This window comes from Lissotriton helveticus, chromosome 1_2, assembly GCF_964261635.1.
Source record: "Lissotriton helveticus chromosome 1_2, aLisHel1.1, whole genome shotgun sequence".
NCBI classification, from domain to species: Eukaryota; Metazoa; Chordata; class Amphibia; order Caudata; family Salamandridae; genus Lissotriton; species Lissotriton helveticus.
Window position 1 is genome coordinate 417804671 of NC_136058.1, and position 20496 is coordinate 417825166.

The following is a 20496-nucleotide window of genomic DNA, read 5'->3' on the forward strand; positions in this document are numbered from 1 at the left end:
CCTTATACTCTATGTCACAGAAGTATCACACTGTACAAACCTTGAATTCCCTTAGGTCACAACGTCAGTCACACGCTGCATGTACTCTGCACATCCCTCAGTTACAGGTGACAGAATCACAGAGTGCATGTGCCCTGCACAACTCCTCTTTTACAGGTGGCAGTGTCATGGACTGTACATACTCTAAACATCCACTCTTGTAAAGTTGTCACAGGTGGCACAATCTCTCAGTTACAGATGTTGAATTCATAGACTCTAACTCCCCTGCATGTCCCCCATGTTATAAATATTGGAGTCACAGACTGCACATCCCCTGCATATCTCTGATGCTACACATGCCAGAGTTACAGACTGTATGTGCCCTGCACGCCCCTCTGTTACAGAACATACACTGCACAACCCCTGGGGTACAGATGTTATAGTCATGGACTGCACATGCCCTGCATACCCCCTGAGTTACAGATGTGGGATTCACACTCATTGTACCCTACACATACTCTCTGTTACAGATGTTGGAGTCACAGACTGCACATACCTTGCACACCCCCTGAGGTACAGATATGGAAGCCACAGACTGAATTTACCTTGCACATCCCCTCTATCGAAGATGTCATAGTCAGAGACTGAACATACTCTGAACATCCCTTCTGTCCCCTTTTGTACCCCCTATTACAGATGTGCACTGCCATGCATGCCAACTGAGTTACATATATGGGATTCACAGACTCCATGTAACCTGCATCAACCCTCAATTACAGATGTCAGAGTCACACTGTATGTACCCTTCCCATCCACTCCATTACAGATGTGGAAGTGACAGACTGCATGTACCTAATACACCCAGTGTGCTACAGTTTTCAAAGTCACCAACTGTACTTAACCATACACAACTCCTCTGTTACAGATGTCGGAGTCACAGACTGCATATACCCTGCACATTGATTGTGTACTGGATGTCAGAGTCAGTACAAACTCTCGTACATACCTTCCAGATCTCCTGTGTTGCAGAAGTCGGAGTCACAGCATACTCTACTGACCCGGTACGACATCAACGTGTTTTGTAAGGAGAACTCTCGTCCACAGGCGGCTTGTTCAGCAGCATCGAGACAGTCCTTGTATGCAGTTAGAATAGGATAACCCCCTGTTGGCACAAATGCATGTTTTGATTAAACAAAAAACAAAATTCAGTATGAGTTCCTGAGCAGACATGGTTACCTTGAATGAGCCTGGGTGAAACAGCCAAACCAAAGGAAAATAAGCGTTTAACGTGTACTAATATCTTTATGTCCGTTTTTATCCTCCAAATATATTTTTTAAGTAGAGAAAAATATCCCTCCTGATTTGTTTTTTTAAATGGGGTGTCACGCATTACCCGTTCTACCACAATGATTTCTCGTCTTTCACTAATTTTCAACTCACATATTTTTACAACTTTTTGCACAGTTAAAACCCACTTTCAATAGCTCCGGGTAGATTTCCAACCTATCATTTTTTGCCAACTGTGCCACTCCATACAAAAGCCTGTCTTATGCAAATCAGTACTAACCTAATACCCATGAGAACAATCCATCTGGAACTACCAGGCAAGGCATTCTCTAGAAGGGAACACAAGAAACCACAAATCTTTTACACCATTATTAGGCCTCATTAGTGAATTACAGATCCGGTGGCGCAGCAAGCAAGGAATGTAGGTCAGCCAGTAAATGTTCCCCAATCATTTGCTACCATGTGGATACAATAGAAGGGCATTCTGAAGGTCATGGAGGCATGTTACAACCAGCCCGTAGATGGCAACAATGTGTTCTTCATATGTGCTGGTGCTTGGCCCTCCTCTCATGGCTGTGATATATATTTATAACAATCCACCACATGGTGGCTCTCTCTTTCTGTTCCTAAAAATACACAGGAGCAAAGTATTTACCAGATCAATATAGGATTTATAAACTATTAACAGCAAGGTGCTAGCTCAGGCCTTTCTTACAGCTTTGGTTCAGCTATTATAGTCCAAATTGTCATACATTTAGGTCTTTATGGCATGTAGGCTCTTGTATATCTAGTCCCCTCTTCCTTCGCCCTCTTACATTCCACTCAGGCTAGAACACTCCATGGAATTGCCATGCACTCAAGAAATCTCAGTATTCATTCATTCATTTCTTCATTCCTGTAGGTGTGCCATTTGTACTGGTATCTGGCATAGTTGACAAGGACTGCAGGCGGTGCACGCTGCAGTGGCCTCCTAAGAAATATCCTGGGCCCTGGCACCTATTATTTTACAAATTAAGCACTGGCCAGAATGTTGAGGATTGAGTCACGGAACAGATATGTGGCACTTACCAACGGTGTTGTTCTCCAGCCCTTTGATGCAGTGAGTGACGTCAGGAGGGCATTGCTTGAAGATACCTGAGCATTGGCTGGTGCCGGTAGCAAGACACCGCTCGCACATTAGGCAATCTGCTGGAAAAAGAAAATCAATCCAGAGATCTGAGCAAAATTGTGCATTTCATTCAAACAGAGAGAAATAAGAGTGAAAAACAAGTATAGATGATTTAGCCTTAGAGCGGGCCCATTTACTATTCCTGTGGAAATGTTTTAGGAATAAGGAGAACCCAAGGAAGTTCTATTGTTCAGTGGTACAAAATAAAACAAAAAATAGGAAATGTATCAGAGAATTCCAGTTGTTTGGATGATAGAAAAGTGAAGTCAGGGAAACACAAATGGGTGCGTAGGGAGAGATGAGCACAATCGGAGGCAGAATGAAGATTGTAATAGATTGAGACAGAAAGAGACCAATAAAATCACTCAAAGGGATAGATGGGGAGTCTGGCCACCGACTGACATGGCCACCTCAGAGTAGAGCTTTGAGACTCCAGAGGGGAGAATTTTTTCACACAGTTGTCAGGAGAGGCTCAAGGAGACTGAAGAAAAGCAACATGAATGAGACAACAGCAACATACATTTGAGGTTATTTTCCACATGAGTAATTACAGTTAAACTCAGTTCTTCAATGCAGTCCTGAAGCCTGGTCTTTCCTTCATCTGAGCCTCACAACTCATTCTGTCAGGAAACAGTCAGTTGGTTAAGAGATTAGTGACTTTTCTTGCTTTTAAACACAGATGCTGCTTCAGGGTATTTAAATCACTCTTGAACTCTGGTTGGACTCATTGCACTGGCAGAGTGGAAGGGGAGGAGTTTTCATGTCAACAGATTTGTGGAGGGAAAATTAAAACACCATTGCTGTAGCTGAGGAAGGAAGCAGCCTGATTCTAAAGAGTTAAGAGAAATTCCCTTTCTTGAAGGCTGCCCTGTGTTTTTAAATTGTTTTTGAAATTAAATGAAATGTAAATTTGTAGAGCGCGATTGCTGCCCTGAGGCGTCCAAGCGCTAGCGGCCAGTTATAAAATTGCTTAAGAAAAGGGAATCGCTAAGTAGTTAGTGTGGAACATTAAACTGAAAGGTCTTCAGCTCTTTCCGAAAAGAGGAGAAATTGGGGTTGGACCTGAGTTGAAAAGGAAGTGAGTTCCATAGCTTGGCAGCATTGTGAGTGAACATCCTGCCGCCAGCCCTTGTCTTTTTTATTCTGGGGACTATAGCCATACATGCCTGGCTGGAACGAAGATTTCTGCTAGGTTGATACTGTGTTATTAGGTCCCGGACAATCGCCGGTCCTGTGTCCCAAAAGGCTTGGTGGGATATACACATCGCCTTAAAGGCAATTCTTTGTCGTACTGGAAGCCAATGTAGACTGCTCAGTCCATGTTTGGCTGACAGTCTGCGCGGCAGCTGGAGCAATGTGCGAACCGCACAGTTTTGCACAATCTGAAGCTTGCGCAATGTATAATCCGGGGCACCAAGATAGAGGACGTTGTTAAAGTCCAAACGGGACTGAATCAAACCCTGAATGGCCACCTGCTTTGCCTCCACAGGAAAAATAGGGAGAACTTTCTTCAACATCCTAGGGAGACCAAAGCAGGTAGCCGAGAGTTTTGTAGCCTGGGTATTAAAAGATAGGGCTTTGTCCAGCCAAACCCCAAGGCTCTTTATATTGTCCTTGGGTGTTGGAGGGGTACCAAGACACGGGGGCCACAAGGAGTTGAAAAGAGTGGGGTTTGTGGGACCCAAGAGCATCAGCTCTGTTTTGTCCGCATTGAGCTTAAGGGAAGGAGAAGTCATCTATCCCTTTACCTCCTCTAAGCATTTTGCCAGCCCACCTGAGGATGGTGAACCCGGCTCCTGCGCCAGGGAGACCACTAGCTGAGTGTCATCCGCGTAAGAAATGATCTTAATGCCAAACGGACAGACAACCTCAGCCAGTGGTCTCATGTAGATGTTAAAAAGCGCAGGGCTTAGGGAGGAGCCCTGCGGGACTCCACACCTCAGTGGCCTGCTTGTGGATACTGTGTCTCATTTAAAATTTGAAAGGACCTGTCGCTCAGAAAAGATTTGAGCCATAGCCATGCTCCGCCAGTTATTCCGACATTCGAAAGACGGCTCAGCAAGGTGTCGTGGCTGACCGTGTCGAATGCCGCGCTTAGGTCAAGGAGGATCACTGCCACTGATCCCCCTTGATCCAGGATCTTTCTTGTTTCCTCGGTGACTATCAGCAGAGCGGTCTCCGTCCCATGTCTGGGTCTAAAGCCTGTCTGGGTGGCATCTAACAGCTGGTTATTCTCGAGGAAGTGCACCAGGTGGGTATTGATGTGCCTCTCGAGAATTTTGCTCACCCAGGGAAGCAGAGAGATCGGACGGTAGCTACTGAAGTCACCGGGGTCCAGATTTTTTTTTTAGCAAAGCACGCACCATGGCCCGCTTCCAAGCAGGAGGAACGGTACAGGAGGGGATGGAGGCATTCAGGAGGTTCAAGATGATCGGTAAAATAACCTGCGGTGCCAACATCATGATTTCTGGGGGTGCTGGATGGAGACCCAGATTTTACCTTGCGGGCTATAGAATCTAAGGATTCAGGGTCTAATGGTGGAAAGTGACCTAGAGTTATCAGGGATTGAGATGGAATATCCCCCAAGTTTGTCTGACCCTGGGCTGTGGGCACTGGGGCTATAGAGGGAAAAGAAGAATACATTTGATTAACTTTCTGGTGGAAGAATTCTGCCAAGTCATTGCAGTGGGCTGTAGATTTATTCAAATGCCTATTAGGAGAGGGAAGTTTAGTCAAATTCTTCACTATTTGAAAGATTTCCTTGGGCTTGGACTTAGCTCGCATGATTTTATCAGAGAAGTACATAGATTTGGCTGATTTGACCTCAGCTTTATAGGATTTAATTGCCTCTCTATATTGGGCTTTATCATCCAATGCGTAGCCTAAGCGCCACTGTCTTTCTATTTTCCTGCAGTGGCGTTTCTTTTCACTAAGGGCCTCTGAGTACCAGGGGGCGGTTTTTTTAGAGTGTTTCAATGTGATTTTACTTAGGGGTAGGGTGGCCGCGAGGGACTGTGCAATCCAGTCTTCGTATTCCTGATTGGCCACACATGGGTCCTCATTATAAGAGGGCTGGTCAATCCCGAGTTTGCTAGACCAGGATTCAACTGATAGTCGGGCCCAACTTCTAGCCTTCCTTACGATGGGTCTAGGAAGGCCTGGCTTAAGTATAGTCCAGGTGAAGGGCACTAATAGGTGGTCAGTCCATGGGAGGGGGATTGGCAACCCCACCACAAGCTCTGTACAATTACTGAACACAGGATCCAGTAAGTGACCTTTAATGTGGGTAGGTGCCTTCACTGGTTGGACTAACTGTAATGAAGCTAGATCATCTGCAAGTGACATAGCAGTATGGTCCAGGGCGACATCAAAATGGAAATTAAGGTCCCCTAACAGAGTATAGTTCGAGGCGGTTCTGACTCGTTCAGCTAAAATGAGCGGAAGGTGATTGTGGAACTGTTTAGAGGGTCCCGGGGGGCGATATACGACAGTGCCTGAAAAACAGTTATTCGGGGAAAATTCCAGACTAAATGCAAGACTCTCGCAATCTGGAATTAGTTCAGGAGTAACTCGACAGTAATATTGCTCTTTATATATGATGGCTAGACCTCCTCCTCTCCCTTCAGGGCGATCTTGCCGAGTAATTTGAAAGCCTGAAGGGAGGGCTGTTGGTATGTCGGGGTCAGAGTCCGTCGTAAGCCACGTTTCTGTGAGAAAGACTACATCTGGCATACGTTCTTCTAACATCCTATGTTTTGGAAGGAATCTACAGTTTAGCAACAGCAGGCAGTAGTCCTGTTTTGCGTCCCGTAGCTGCATGGGCTTAAGGATCTCTTTACACCTTGGGCAGATCACTGGTAGCTCTATAGCATAAAAAGAATGGTAACAGCATTCGATTCCTAAAGGCCTCATACTGTGGAGGGCTTCCGAGCTATAGTACCTGGCATTTGGCGGCTGAGATGCAGGGGGCATGGCCCTCGGCCCGGTCCAGGCGCGGACGGGCACAGACGGGCTTGCCTTTGACGCGCTTTCCGTGCGCCGCCGGCGCGACCGCTGCACCCGCCCGCTGCGCGGACGGGAGGTCGTCATGTTTATATACAGTGTCGAGGAGGGTTGTTTTATTTTTCACAGGCCACAGGTGACAGCGTAGACTCTGCTATGCAACATGGGAATTCCTATCAGAAGAGAGTTTTGAGGAGAAAACTTGGCTAGGCAGGAAAGAGCTGTGTGACATTTCTGATACTCTGTTTTTCGGCTACCCCTGTTTGAAAGCATGCAGCCATGACTTTTAGAATCCGAGAAGTCTGTGAAAAAAACAACACATTCTGTTAGGAAACACAGCAGGGGAAAGCTGTGTGACATTTCTGATTCCTGGGTGACTGTTTTTCAGCCACCACTGTTTTGAAAACATGAAGCCATAATTTTCGGAATCCCAGAAGTCTATGAAAAAAATGATTAATTTTGTCAGGAAACACAACCTGATTCTGAAGAATTGAATGGAATTCCTTTTCTTGAAGTGGAACGGATGCTGGGTGTTTTTGAATTACTGTTGTGCTTTCTACAGGGCGAAGGGGAAGCATATTAGAACTTTCAAACCTGCAGTATTTTTCTTCATTTGACAGCTTAGACTCTGCTACATATTAAGTAGACACGGACAGTTCTACCAGCAAAGGGTACAGACCAAATTTAGTTAAGCAGAGGAAAGCTGTGTGACATTTCTGATAAATTAGTTTTCAGCGCTCCGTGTTTGAAAACATACAGCCATCATTTTGGAGAATTCCAGAAGTCTATCCATATCCAGATATGTATTTGCATTTATAGGGTTACTACCTAACTGTTTTTTGAGGTGACTGGATATCATATATGGTTACTACGCAGTACTTATGTCTTGTTTTCACTAACATTGAAGTATAACAGTATGGCCAGTGAAACACCAAATAGAAAGCCTTTGTTTACACAAGTTGTAGGGAAGACTCTACCTTCGGGCACTTGTACTACTGTCCCACAAGATACTACTTCTATAGACCTTATTTTATGATTGGGATCTATGGATGTCAAAATCTCGTTTTTCGCGACCGAAATGAAGTCAATAAGGTTGGACCTAAACTCTTTTCATACCAAAGTGCAAACTCTAGATAAACAAACCACCCTTTTGGAACAAATATTAGATAATGCAAAGTATTGGGTTCCAGATATCTAGCATTTCAAAACAAAAAAAAAGATATGGAGTACACGGCCCGAAGAAATAATGTTTGCTTTCATGGAGTTCCAGAAAAAATGGAAATGAATAATGATGTGAAGAACTTGCTACTAACCTCAATACTGCGGTTACTGAACATATCTTTTGAGCATCCCCTTGAGTTGCAGCGAGATCAAAGGATTTGGTCAATTACTTCAACTTCAACCCTTAAATCTAGACCTGGACCATTTATTACTTGTCTCCTGTGTCAATAATAGGTCTGTCAAATACTAACAGCTGCTCTTAAACATGGTCCTTATGCCTTGGAAGGCCATAAAACATTTATTGCTGTGAACTTCTCCACTGAAACGAATGAAAAATGAAAACCGATCCTACAACTTAGGTCAGGACTTAGGAAATGGGATATTAAAAATGGTCTTTCAGAACCTGCTACAATGTGGATCACAATGGATAGAAAATCAAGGGAATACACAGAGTCTGGGGATCTGGTACACTTCCTGGAGAGTTTAGAGGACCAACACATGCACTATGAACAGTCAACTTCAATTACAGAATGATCTTCAAAGCCACCGTACTGGTAGATTACACAGCCATACCTGTAGGAGACAGTGTGACAGAGGTCTCCTCTGAAGTCATCCAAATCTGTATTAAAGTATCTGATGGTAAACCTTCAACTGTTGCCTCCTCCAGCTACATGAGTATATATGTGTAATACAATTTTCTTACTGTTTTACTGCAGTTATTACCTCTGATGGATGTGATTCATTTCCTTTTCTCCTACATTGTTGTTCAATACACCATTTATATCTCATAATGTATTTGCACATGCAAATCTCCTAGATGGACTTTGTAACTCCATGGCGTATCATAATCCGTTTACCATAAGTTGTTTTCTTTTCTCCCCAACCGGAGTGTGCGTCTCACATTGAGGTTTAGATCAACCGACAAAAGATATACATTGTTTGATCTGTGGTGTTCTTTTCCTTTCTAGCAGTTGGAACGGTGTACTTACACCATTTAAAGGTTAGTATTAATATTATTCTGTGATTCTATTTGCACATATTAGTTTCAGGTTTCTTATACTCTGTATACTTTTTTGTTTCTGTAACACAAATCAAACATACTCCGACATTTCCAGTGAGCATCATGACAACTAATTCTATGCACATTGCATCAATCAATCAATCAGCGTACTTGTAAAGCGTGCTACTTACCCGTAAGGGTCTCAAGGCGCTGAGGGTAGGGGTGGGGATGCTGCTACTGCTCAAAGAGCCAGGTCTTGAGGAGCCTTCTGAAGGTGAGAAGGACTTTGGTCTGCCGTATGTGGGTAGGGAGGGTGTTCCAGGTCTTGGCGGCGAGGTAGGAGAAGGATCTGCCGCCGTAGGCTGTTAGTGGAGCTGGCGGGCGGGGGTGTGGAAGCTGTTCAGGTAGGCTAGTCCGGTGTTGCGGAGTGCTTTGTGTGCGTGGGTGAGGAGATTGAAGGTGATCCTCTTGTCGACGGGGAGCCAGTGTAGGTCTCTCAGGTGGGGGGTGATGTGGCTGCAGTGGGGGATGTTGACGATCAGTCGGGCGGAGGCGTTTTGGATGCGTTGTAGTCGTCATAGGTGTTTGGCTGGGATTCCTGTGTAGAGTGCGTTGCTGTAGTCTAGTCTGCTGCTGACGAGGGCCTGCGTCACCGTTCTTCTTGTTTCAGTGGGGGTCCACTTGTAGATCCTGCAGAGCATGCGGAGGGTGTTGTAGCAGGAGGAGGAGACGGCGTTGACTTGTTTCGACATGGAGAGGGAGAAGTCGAGGATGAATCCTAGGTTGGGTGCATGGTCGGTGGATGTTGGTGCTATTCCCAGTGTGGTCGGCCACCAGGAGTTGTCCCAGGCTGAGGGGGTGGGTCCGAGGATGAGGACCTCCGTTTTGTCCGAGTTCAGCTTCAGAAGGCTGCTCCTCATCCAGTCGGCCCCGGCCTTCATTCCCTTGTGGAGGTTGGTTTTGGCGGTGTGTGGGTCCTTGGTGAGGGATAGCATGAGCTGGGTCTCGTCGGCGTAGGAGATGATGTTGAGGTTGTGATGGCAGGCCACTTGTGTGAGAGGGGCCATGTAGACGTTGAACAGCATCGGGCTGAGGGATGAGCCCTTGGTGACGCCGCAGATGATGTTGGGCTTTACTAATTCCATTAAAAGGAAGAACATTCTTTCCTACTTAGGGGCCGATTACGATGTTGTTCGGAAAGGCTCCGAATGGGATTTGGAAACTCAGAATCCGATTGGGAACCTATGTTTACAACCAAATTGCGCACATTTCCAACCAACCAATTACAATGCCTGGGGCTGCCCGATTTGGATCCGAAAGGCATTTACACAGACCAAGTCTTTCGGAGGTGAATCGTTCAGCTCTATGGGCAAAGTTTCGAGCAAGCAATTGGAATGACCGATATGGACAGCTGTTCCGATGTGGTCTGCCCGACACAAAGCGGATATCAGATTCTGACTTTGCAGGTCCACCTTCACCCTAAGGCCTCCGGTTGGGGCCCAGGGGGGTACCCAATGGACCCATCTTCTCAACCTTGCTCAGTGTGGCAGACATCATGGGGTGCTCACCACAGGGTGCAAGGTTTTCTCCAAACACCCCTTTTTTCAATGGAAGCCTGTATTCTCATCCGGAACATAGGTTCCCATTGAAATCAATACAAGTCTGACCCAATGATGGTGGAAAGCATCATAATTGGTTAGTCAGACTTGCAGAAGCTGATTCAGTCGAAAATGATTCCACAACCGATTCGGTCAGAAGAGTTTCCGAACTACATTGTAATCGGCCTCTAAATCCCCAAACATAGTTATTGCTTTCATTCACGAGACACGTCTATCCGGTATAGAATTAGAAAAATTATAATGCAATTGGGTAGCCAGATTCTTTACAGATGTAAACCCCCTTCTTACAAGACAGGAGATCCTATATCACATACTAATACTAGAAAATGTAGTGTAGCCGTTCTGATATGGAAAACACTGCATTGTCAAATACTTCAGTCCTGGTCAGATGCAGATGGTCAGTGTCTTGCTCCGGATGTTATCTTAGACAGAATGACACATGGCAGAAAGCAATATTAGGAGACATCTGTGAGGATCATGGATTTTCTGACATATCTTCAGATAAGGGTTTAGTAAACACCCTGCAGTACATGATTCCTATTCTGGAATATAATATTGTCTTATTTCACATTCTATCATACCACAAGTACTTGAGTGTGACATTTGAGAAATAGCACTTTCCGATCATGCTCCTATCAGTCTACAGCTTGATTGGGGTTTAAAACGCCCTTGTAGGAAACAATGGCATTTAAAAATATCCCGATTTAAACTACTGACTGGAAAATCACAATTATTTTCACATTTGACTACTTATATGAAAGACAACAAGTGTTAAGCTTCTTCTCCTCAAATATTTTGGACAGCTGTGAAGCCACCAGTAGGGGCAAATTATGAGAGATTCTGCCATAGCCAGTAAACGCAGAACAGAACAACAGATCATGTTAGAAAATGATGTCAAAACCCTGACACATGCTCATTTTACCAATCCAACTGAAGCTTCCAGATCTAGATTGAAAAAGACTAAATGGGGCTAAAGATGCTATATACTTCAAAAGCAGGAAATATGTTATTTACTAACAGCACAATAAAAACAGAGGAATTTGCGAAAGGTGTTAGGCCAAGTTGTCCCAAATAGGGGAAAGATAAAGCAATGGCAAACATATGTTCTTGGATTGCCCAGTACTCCAAGATTTTTGGCGGGATGTAAGTAACAAAGTATCTTTAATACCTGGAGGGTCGCTCCAGGTAAGCAAATCTCTTGTCTTTCTTGGGCTTCCGTTTAACTATGAATCGTTGCACAAAATATTAACAACAAGTATTTTTTTATTTAATATTGCTTGAACGCAGGGAAATTTGTAAGAATTGGATTAAAGCTACGCTCCAAACAAAGCAGAATGGTTGGCTTCAAACAAATCTATGGTTTTGCTTGGCGGAGCTTCTAAGCTTAAGCGTAATGAGTTCTGGCTCCCCTTTGAGAACTGGTAAACCCCGGTGTAAATGTATAATTATGGTCCTATGATTAGGCCTTTATACGATTTTGCTAGATTACTCCAGTGGTGCCCTCAGCGAGGGTCCTGTCGATTGTTAGGCTTCCTATGGTCAGAGTGCGAGAAGCAAGGTATAGTGTGACCCATCTTAGGTCTAAAACAAAAGGGCTCCAGATGGTGCTACTTCCAGGGAGGCCCCGGAGTTCGGTTTCTGTTGACCTGGGCTGATGAGGACAAAAAAAAAAAACCAGAGAGAAACTATGACAGTTATTCCGGCTACTTATAACTCTGGAGGTAAGCTAATAACTGAGACTCAGGAAGCTATAGTGCTCAGAGATTGATGATGATCACCACAAAGATCAGGATGTTTTTGAGAAAATAAAACTTAAGCCTCAATAAGCAGGATTGGCTCATATTGGCAGGCAAAATAACAAATGATAAAATTGCCCAAGCTATCTCTAATCTTCCATGCAATATTACACTGGTAGAAGATGGTTTTCATGGGGAATGTTACCGTTGGGTAAAAACAGAAGCAATAGGTGCCCTTTATGATACCTATAAAGAAGCAGAGGAAACTGGTAATCTCACCTCACTCACAAATAAAGCTAGGTCTTTCCCAAACCTGAGATAGATCCATTATACTGCAGTAGCTAGCATCCAATTTCCTTTCTGAATACTGATTCAAAGATATTACGCACCAAAAAACTTAAACAAGTTATCGCTAAACTCATACATAGTTCTCAACTGAGATTCATGCAAGGCAGAAACTCTCATAACCATCTACGCACTTTGGATCACATACTCTGGCTTTCCAAGGATGTTGAAGGAGACGGATTAACCTTATCCTTAGATGCAGAGAAGACCTTTGACCGTATTGAATGCAGCTATAGGTTCTGTACACTACATAGGTTTGGATTAGGCGATGCATATATCTCTAAGGTCAAATGGTTATATGAGACAGCCTCCGACAAGTGAATTGTGGGGGTTTCCTTTAAAAAAAAAAGTTTAGTACAAAGATGAAGCCGCCAGGGTGGCCCTTTATCGCCAGTTTTATTCCTTTTGCACTTGAACTGCTGGCTGCGGCAATACCATGATGATGCCCCACTATGGGTCCATACTGAAAGACAAAGTTTACAAGCAACTTCGGATTTGCAAATGTTTTACAGCCATAAATCACCTACGTCACAAACTTCCAACCCAATTACTCAATCTATGCTTAAGATTTGAATGCATGCCCACAAACTCCTAAAGAGTAACCAAAGACTACATGGAAAGGCCCCCATGTGGCATAAAACCGATATGTAACCAGACTATGTCCTCGGATATATGGGAGAGAGCAGGTATTCTAATATTGGATCACTTGCTTACTTTAGAAGGTGATCTTAAAGCATTTCAAATACTTCGGGTATAATTCCATCTCCCTTTCTTCCAAACGGGGAAATACCAGTAAAACAAGCCTTATTTCGTAGACTAAGACCATGTGTTACAATACTTAAAAATTGGGGGGGAAATTCAAAGGTGCAGTCTCTGGATTTTATAATCCCATAGTGTATACATTACACTCATACCCATTACTAGCAAAACCTCACGTCAAATGGCAAGGGTTAATTACTGTAGCTAAATTCTGATGAGGAATGGGCCGATGTTATTGTGAACATGGATAAGGGAATCAGAGATGCCAGAATGATACTCTCCTCAAAATTCTTCAAAACTGACACTCATCACCACAAAAACTCAAGACAGCAAGTTTACTATGCCGATCTACCTGCTAAAGTTGCCCACAGGAGGACTGCGATATACTGCACAATTCATTCCGATGTCCAGTCTTGCTTTACAGTTAGAGAAAGCAAAAAACAGTCTCCATGTTTAAAGAATGTACACCCATGCCTAGGATTGGACCTCTGGCTTTGAAGCACAGCAAATATAACCAGATAAAAACAACATTTAAACACATCTTTATTGCTCATTTACCTTCAAAACTCCAGCATAGTTATTTTAAAAGTGCAGAGAAGAACAAAAGGAGAGAGTGAGAAGAGTTATGGCTCACTTTTCTTCCCTAATGAAAAGGAACTCTCTAGCCCAGTTCAAAACATCTTCAGATGCCCCTCGCTCAAGAGAGTTCAGAAACCCTTTAGGTGTTTAAAGGAACCCTCTTCCACTAAAGCAAGTTAGTGGCATGCTTTGTCACAGAGTTCCTGTTCTTGGGTGTGCTGTGACACCTGAATTTCAGCACAGCAGCTTTTTTCAGAGTGTTGCAGGAATCAGAGGATTAAAATGAACTGAAGGTTACCCACAACTCAAGACAATTTTAATAATGGAAACTTCTGGTAAGATTAAAGACATAGCTGGGTATGATATGAGATTGTGATGATCTCCCATATCCTCATTCTACATGTTTCAGCCATCTAATAAAGTGCCTACAGGGTCACTATGGCTTTCTTCAGGACCGAGATGTCCCTTCAGTATTGTGTCATTCATAATTGATGACCACATGTAAGCTACCACATGCAGTACTGGTATAGTGAATTGTAACTTAAGATTGATTTCTTCTATCACTCTGTGTGATTATCTGAAGAGAATAAAATAAGTGAGACATAATTTGGATTATTTGGTGGCTGTTTGTGATGCTAGATATGGGCATAGCCAGCGTGGCTCTCATATGCCATGCACACAGTTCCAAACAAACTGGACAGATTTTATTCAGGTTCCTTTGGTGGTTTGTCTGTCAACCCACAGTATTGGGCTTCATGCAGTAATATTTTGCTTAATGCCTAAACCACTAGTTCTTCCGCATTAAGATTATCAGCAATGGCTGACTAGTTACACCACTTAAAACGTGAACCATTCCCAGCATAGAATTGCCTCGGCTAGATGACTGCGAAAACAGTAGTTTCCAGCTGTGTATCGACACTACGGGCACAGGCAACCTAGTTAATGGCTATTTGCACTAGCCACTTGCTACCACTCAAACATACATATGTCCAGGTCCGGCCTATGAAGCTTGCTTACACCCTTGCCATCTCAAATGGAGATAAAGAAAGGTCCTTGGTAAAGTTCAGGCTTTGGCTACCAGAAGAGAGCTAGAGGCTCAAATGAAACTAGATCTTACACCAGCTTGATCCTTTGAAACTTCTCTGCTATGTCAATTAAACAGAGGTAGCATCTGCTGCTTTAGAGAAGCCTGAGAGAAGTCGGAACTCATCATTATGTTGTTTTCTTCATGGAAGAAACTAAAAATAAAACATGAAATGTGTTTTCTAATGAACATATGTGTGAGTGTAGATCACCTCGTGGTAAACTACAATTCACAACCTGATATCTTGGAATCGTATCACTATCACAGGATTCAAGCAGTATTCTTGGACATTTTATTTTACATCATAAAAATCAGATTTTTTAAAGACTCACACTCACATTTGTAACAAGAAATGAAATGTGTGAAGTAAAAATGAAAATACAAAATAAAGAAAAAAAGCTGATTATTACAAGATAATTGTGATCAATCTCCCATTGCACCTCTTGCAATGTGTATGATCAATATTGAAAATACAATCCTCATTATGTTAATGATAATTAACATTCATTAAAACAGTAAAAAAAAGTGCTAAATTATATTGGTCATTATATTGCATTTTCATAGGAAGGCTGGCAGGACAAGCCCCAAGGTACAGAACTCAAAGCCTTAGCAAGGTCCAGCCTGGCTGAATTTCAAGCTGACCTAAGGTACAGTTCAAGAACCCCTAAAGAATATACGTCATTCTGAATATTTGTACCTATAGCCCCTCCTAGTTTGTGGGATGGGGGTTCCCTGGCAATTGCAAGTTGTCTAAATTGAAATAAAAAATGAAAAAAAGAGTGAAAGGCAGGAACAAGGAAAATTGGCAATAATATGATAGAAGATAAAGACAACTGTGAACATTTAAACTTACAGCTAAGTTCTGGAGCGAATTAAGCTCTGTCCTGATCATTACTCTCTTAATATCTACGTGTGCCTTTGTGTATACTCACAACAATCAAGACTGGATAAGGGCATGACCTTCTTACCTGCGGTTATCAGTGCCTGGAGCATGGTCACAGCTGCAAGGAAGGCCCTCATGGTGCTAGAAGAGTAAGGTGTAGGGTGATGGAGTCTCTGACCTGGATCACTTGCCTGGGTCTTCTGCACAGCTCATGCTCAGGGCATGCCTTTTATACTCTCACAGAAGGGGTGGGACACAGGATACTTAAACTATGTTCACAGGATGTGGCTGAACCTTTGTCTGTGACTGGGAGCATGTCTCTGGATTCTGGCATCACCCCTTAGAAATATATTGAAATTAACTGTATGAAATGATGTACTGCACATTTATTGAGTAAATACCAAATTGTGCTGAGGCCATGATTATAATTGCTGATCTCAATTCCTACCAAACAAACATATACAAAATATGACTAGGAGTCATAATTATAAATAATCTACTTAGGGGTGTTTACCATAGGGTGGAGTATTTTCTGCCTCAATCAGTCACTCAATCATTCTGACATTTATAAAGCACATCAAATCACCTGTCAGGGTCTTGACGTATTGGAGAGATTGACTGCTGCGTGGTAGTTTGCTCATTTGAACATGCAGATCTTTTCAGAATTGCTGGAGTGACAGATTGAGGTTTGATTTTCTCTGTTGCCACAGGTTCTGCCATTTTTGGATCTCAGCGAGTGCCCACGTAGTCTCATTGATGTATAATGTCACTGTATTCAGGCATTAGTGTGTATTCGTTGCTCTGTTGTCTTTTTTTACCTTAGTCACAGGTTCTGCCATTTTTACCACGGGTGCTCCCCTGTGGCCCCTCCCCCTGGCTCAGCCCCAGGTCCTGCCTCCCTCCTCTAGTCCCGCCCTCCTCCCCTACTCATGGCAGCCACTGCGCATTTGCACAGTGGACGCGCTCAGTGGGCGCGCCTAAGGCAAGCCTGTATGCGCCCGTCCGCGACCCGACCGCTGACAGCGCAGAAATCCTGGTTCTCCTAGTCCTAGGCCACATTGCTACAACTCGACCATCCTCCACGCACTAAATCCCGGATGACACGCTAACTGCTCAAGACCCTCGCCAAACACCACCCATGGACAGTTCTCTGCAGACCCTGCAGCAGATCCTTCACCATCGATATAGCTCCCACTACTGCCGAAGGCCCGCCTGATACACACACCACCGAAACCCTGACATGCATTCTCCTCAAAGTGCGCTCCATGCATTGACACGCCATAGAAATCTGAGACCTGATCGATACCCTCTCACACGATTTTCACCTTTTTCACAGAAACCTTGACCATCTAATCCTCCAGCCCAACATCGCCACGGCCATCCCAGACGGCTGCAAGATCCAGAGAAAGGACGGCCACCTCCACCCATGAGGAGGACTCACCATTGCTCACAAGACCCCCTCCGGCTCTCCACATCCAGCATGAGTGACCCTCACTCCAACACTGAGCACCTCCACTTCCAGATTTAGACCAACCCCAAGACCACGCTATGTGCCACCCTCATCTACAGACCACCAGGACCTCACACCCTGCCTGCTACTACCATCGCAGAGGTCGCCACACCCCACGCCATCATCTTCATGGACTACATTCTACTCAGGGACCTGAACTTCGAACTGGACAACGGCAATGACCCCGACACCACCACTTTCCTCAACAACCTTGCCAACCTCAGACTAAAGCAGCTGGTCAACATGCCAATCCACAGAGCTGGACACACCCTCGACCCCATCTTTGCAGGGAAGGACACACATCCGCTTCAGCCACACCACCCACTCCCTCTGGACGGACCACAACTGAGTCCATTTCACCTTCAACACCACCTCTGTACCCAAGTCCACCCCGCGCCCTCCACAATGGAACTGGAGCAAGGTCACAGAGGAACACCTCAACAACACCCTACTCCATACCCCCCAGCACTACGACCGACACCAACTCCGGAGTCAAAGAATTTTACTGCTTGATCTCCTGCTGCGCTGACAAGCTCACACCTCTCCACCCTTCCTGTCAAACAACGCCCTCCGAAGGCGGCCCGGTTCACTACAGAACTACAAGAAGCCAGACGTTCCGACAGACGCCTAGAGAAAACCTGGTGAAACCGGAAAAAAACAGAAGCACAGAGCACCACTGGTACGCCCTGAAGGAATACCACCAACGTAAAAGAGAAACCAAATGGACCTTCATAGGAGACAGACCAACGCGACCAAGGCCAAGTAACTGTTCAACGTCATACAGCAGTTCGTAAAAACCTCCAGCGAAGCCATGGACATCACACCTTCCCAGGATCTCTGCGACAAGGTCAGCTCCTACTTCCATCTCAAGAATAATGAGCTGGTAGTATTCCAGGCGGCTTTCATCTGGCGTTGTTTGGTGGGGACAGAAGGGTGCAAACTTGTCTACACAGCAGGAGGTCATCACTCAGCCTCATGCTCTTCCATATCTACATGGCCCCACTCACTCCCATTGTCAGACAGCATGGGCTCCGCATTGTATCCTATGCTGACCAAACCCAGCTCATCCTCTCACTAACAAAGTATCCCAATGATGTTAATATCCCCCCTTTCTTAAGCTAACTCAGCGAATCAGTGCCTCCTGCCCAATATCATGCCGACTGCTTTAAAATAGAAGTCTTTCTCAATACAAGTTCTTCAATTTATTTTGATAATTATGATTAAGGAATCACCTAAAATGTATTTATAGAACTTCTATCATGTGAAATAAAAACTTCTACAACACGAAGAATTGGAGCCTCTCTTCTCCTCTCTCCCTCGGTTGAGGTGAGCATGTTCTGCTTTCTGTTTCTGCCAAAATGCTTCATCTGCTCGCTCAACCTGCGGCGCCGAAGTTTTCCAGGCCGCCAAGAGACAAGTGAGCACAATTCGCCACCACCCTACAAAGCAGAAGGTGCAAACACGATGAAACTACGCTACGAAGATAAGTACAAAATCCCCCAACCCCCTCACTAATATTTTTTTCTTTCATGGGTGTGCTATACCCTGTTAGGTATAAAGTGCACGCCGGCCCCCTGATGAAGGCCGCAATGTCAAGCTTGAAGGTACGAGATACACATAAATTCACAAAAGCGGTACCGCATAAGCAGAGCTCCGGTGTATTTAACTCCCATATTTCCTTCTGTTTAACTGCTCATTGACATGCATAGACCAGCTTCACCATGTATCTATGAAGATAACCATGATGGAGTATACACCCTTGCATGCATGGGATGGGGCTCACACTAAGCCACTAACGATACGATTAACATTAAACCTGTTGTACTTTTGACTATTAATGAGAAAAGACACTATTGAGACCAACTACTTCGCCTTGCAATTTTATAGCCCGATATTATTGATCACCGTGAAATGTGAGACATATGAATGCACAATCAAGCGGATGTGTACTAACAAATCCAACTGTGCCACATTGCTATGCACCACGGGCCATTTTGTGTATGAGAATGTTTGTGTTAATCACGTCACTGAGACGGCAGATAAAGAAAAGAATTGCCATTTTCCGGTTACTTATTTTGACATTACTTCACATAGTGTTTTTTAAGTATGATACTGCTCAATGAAGCACATGGCTGTCACATTGTAAGACATCTTAGAGACAACATGACAGTAACATGTAATCTCCTGATTTTTTCATTATAGAAATAAATTACTCTCCACAATGAATGGAACCATTGTAGTTCCTAATAGATACTTGTGCAACACGCAAGATACTTCCACACTTCCTTTTGAAGTCCTGAAGAAAGCCCCATTGACCGTACAGGCATATACACAGGGCTGAAATATGTTGACCTATTCATTGGACACTAGTATTGCGTAGGACTAGTAATTCGTCCACACACGCACCACTTTGTTTTTATTAACACTTGATTCCTGTCTCATTAAAATTCCTTTTGGTCAAGGACATACAAGGTTTTTAACATTTCAGTTCCCTTGAGCACTTTCACCGCATCTTCAATCACTACTGCAATAACCAGTGGTATTCCTCCTGGTGGAGGTAAGCAAACTACAAAAGGGAGCCCAAGGATGACGCTTACACGTTTTTAGACCTGGTGGAGAACCAAGATATACCGCCTTCCGACCTTGCTGAACGTGATTGAGGGCTTCTTATTACAAAGTTACTAACCCTGGTTACTCAGGTCAAGTCATTCATTCCCCATTGATTTTGGATAATATGGTAAGGAAGCTGAATGAATCGCAACTCCTGTCTCCCCCCGATTGATTTACGGCAATGTTATTAGATCATCATGTTAGCCCTCTTACCTCAATGTTTCCTTACTTTGTCCCCCATCCCACTACTGTGAAGCACTCCGATACCCTTTGGGGTCTTGTTCGCACTATACAAAACATTTTACATAGGGCCTAACAGGCTAGGGAGGTTGATCTCAAATCTGGAGAACCAGGTTTGAGTCTCAGTAATGATGCTCAACATCCTGTGATTCTGGGCAAATTACTTAATCTCCCCGTGCCTAACAAAATCGAATGTGTCCTTGTGCTCGTGTAAAGCGTTTTGATTCCTGATAACTTTGGCTCAAGTTTGCGCTATATGAAACCCCAGAAACATAAAAAAAGAAGCACTGGCCGCAGTACATGAGTTCAACTCGTAATGCAGTGTGCAGTCCTTGCCTTGCTTTGGGACAGCTGTGCTGGAGGATAGCAGGCGCAATAGCGCCAAAGTCAAAGTCGGGACTTACATTTTTTTTATTTTGGAATATTCTTAAAACATTTCTAAATATTCAATTACATTTTAAATAACAACTAATA

General features: G+C 44.0%; 1 protein-coding gene across 2 annotated transcripts in view; it reads right to left on the bottom strand.

The window, feature by feature from the left end:
• The window catches only part of LOC144807245 (phospholipase A2 inhibitor and Ly6/PLAUR domain-containing protein-like), a 104055-nt gene that overhangs the window by 59361 nt on the left and 24198 nt on the right, over nucleotides 1-20496 (bottom strand). The window contains exons 1-3 of one of the 2 annotated variants that reach the window (XM_078673105.1): nucleotides 15748-15885; nucleotides 2335-2451; nucleotides 986-1141 (exon numbers count right to left, since the gene is read on the bottom strand). In XM_078673105.1, the coding sequence (XP_078529231.1) occupies nucleotides 986-1141; nucleotides 2335-2451; nucleotides 15748-15799 (325 nt within the window). In that variant the 5' untranslated portion in view covers nucleotides 15800-15885. Of the gene's footprint in view, nucleotides 1-985; nucleotides 1142-2334; nucleotides 2452-15747; nucleotides 15886-20496 lie in introns of those variants that run through there. The other variant, XM_078673099.1, reaches the window with a different exon arrangement.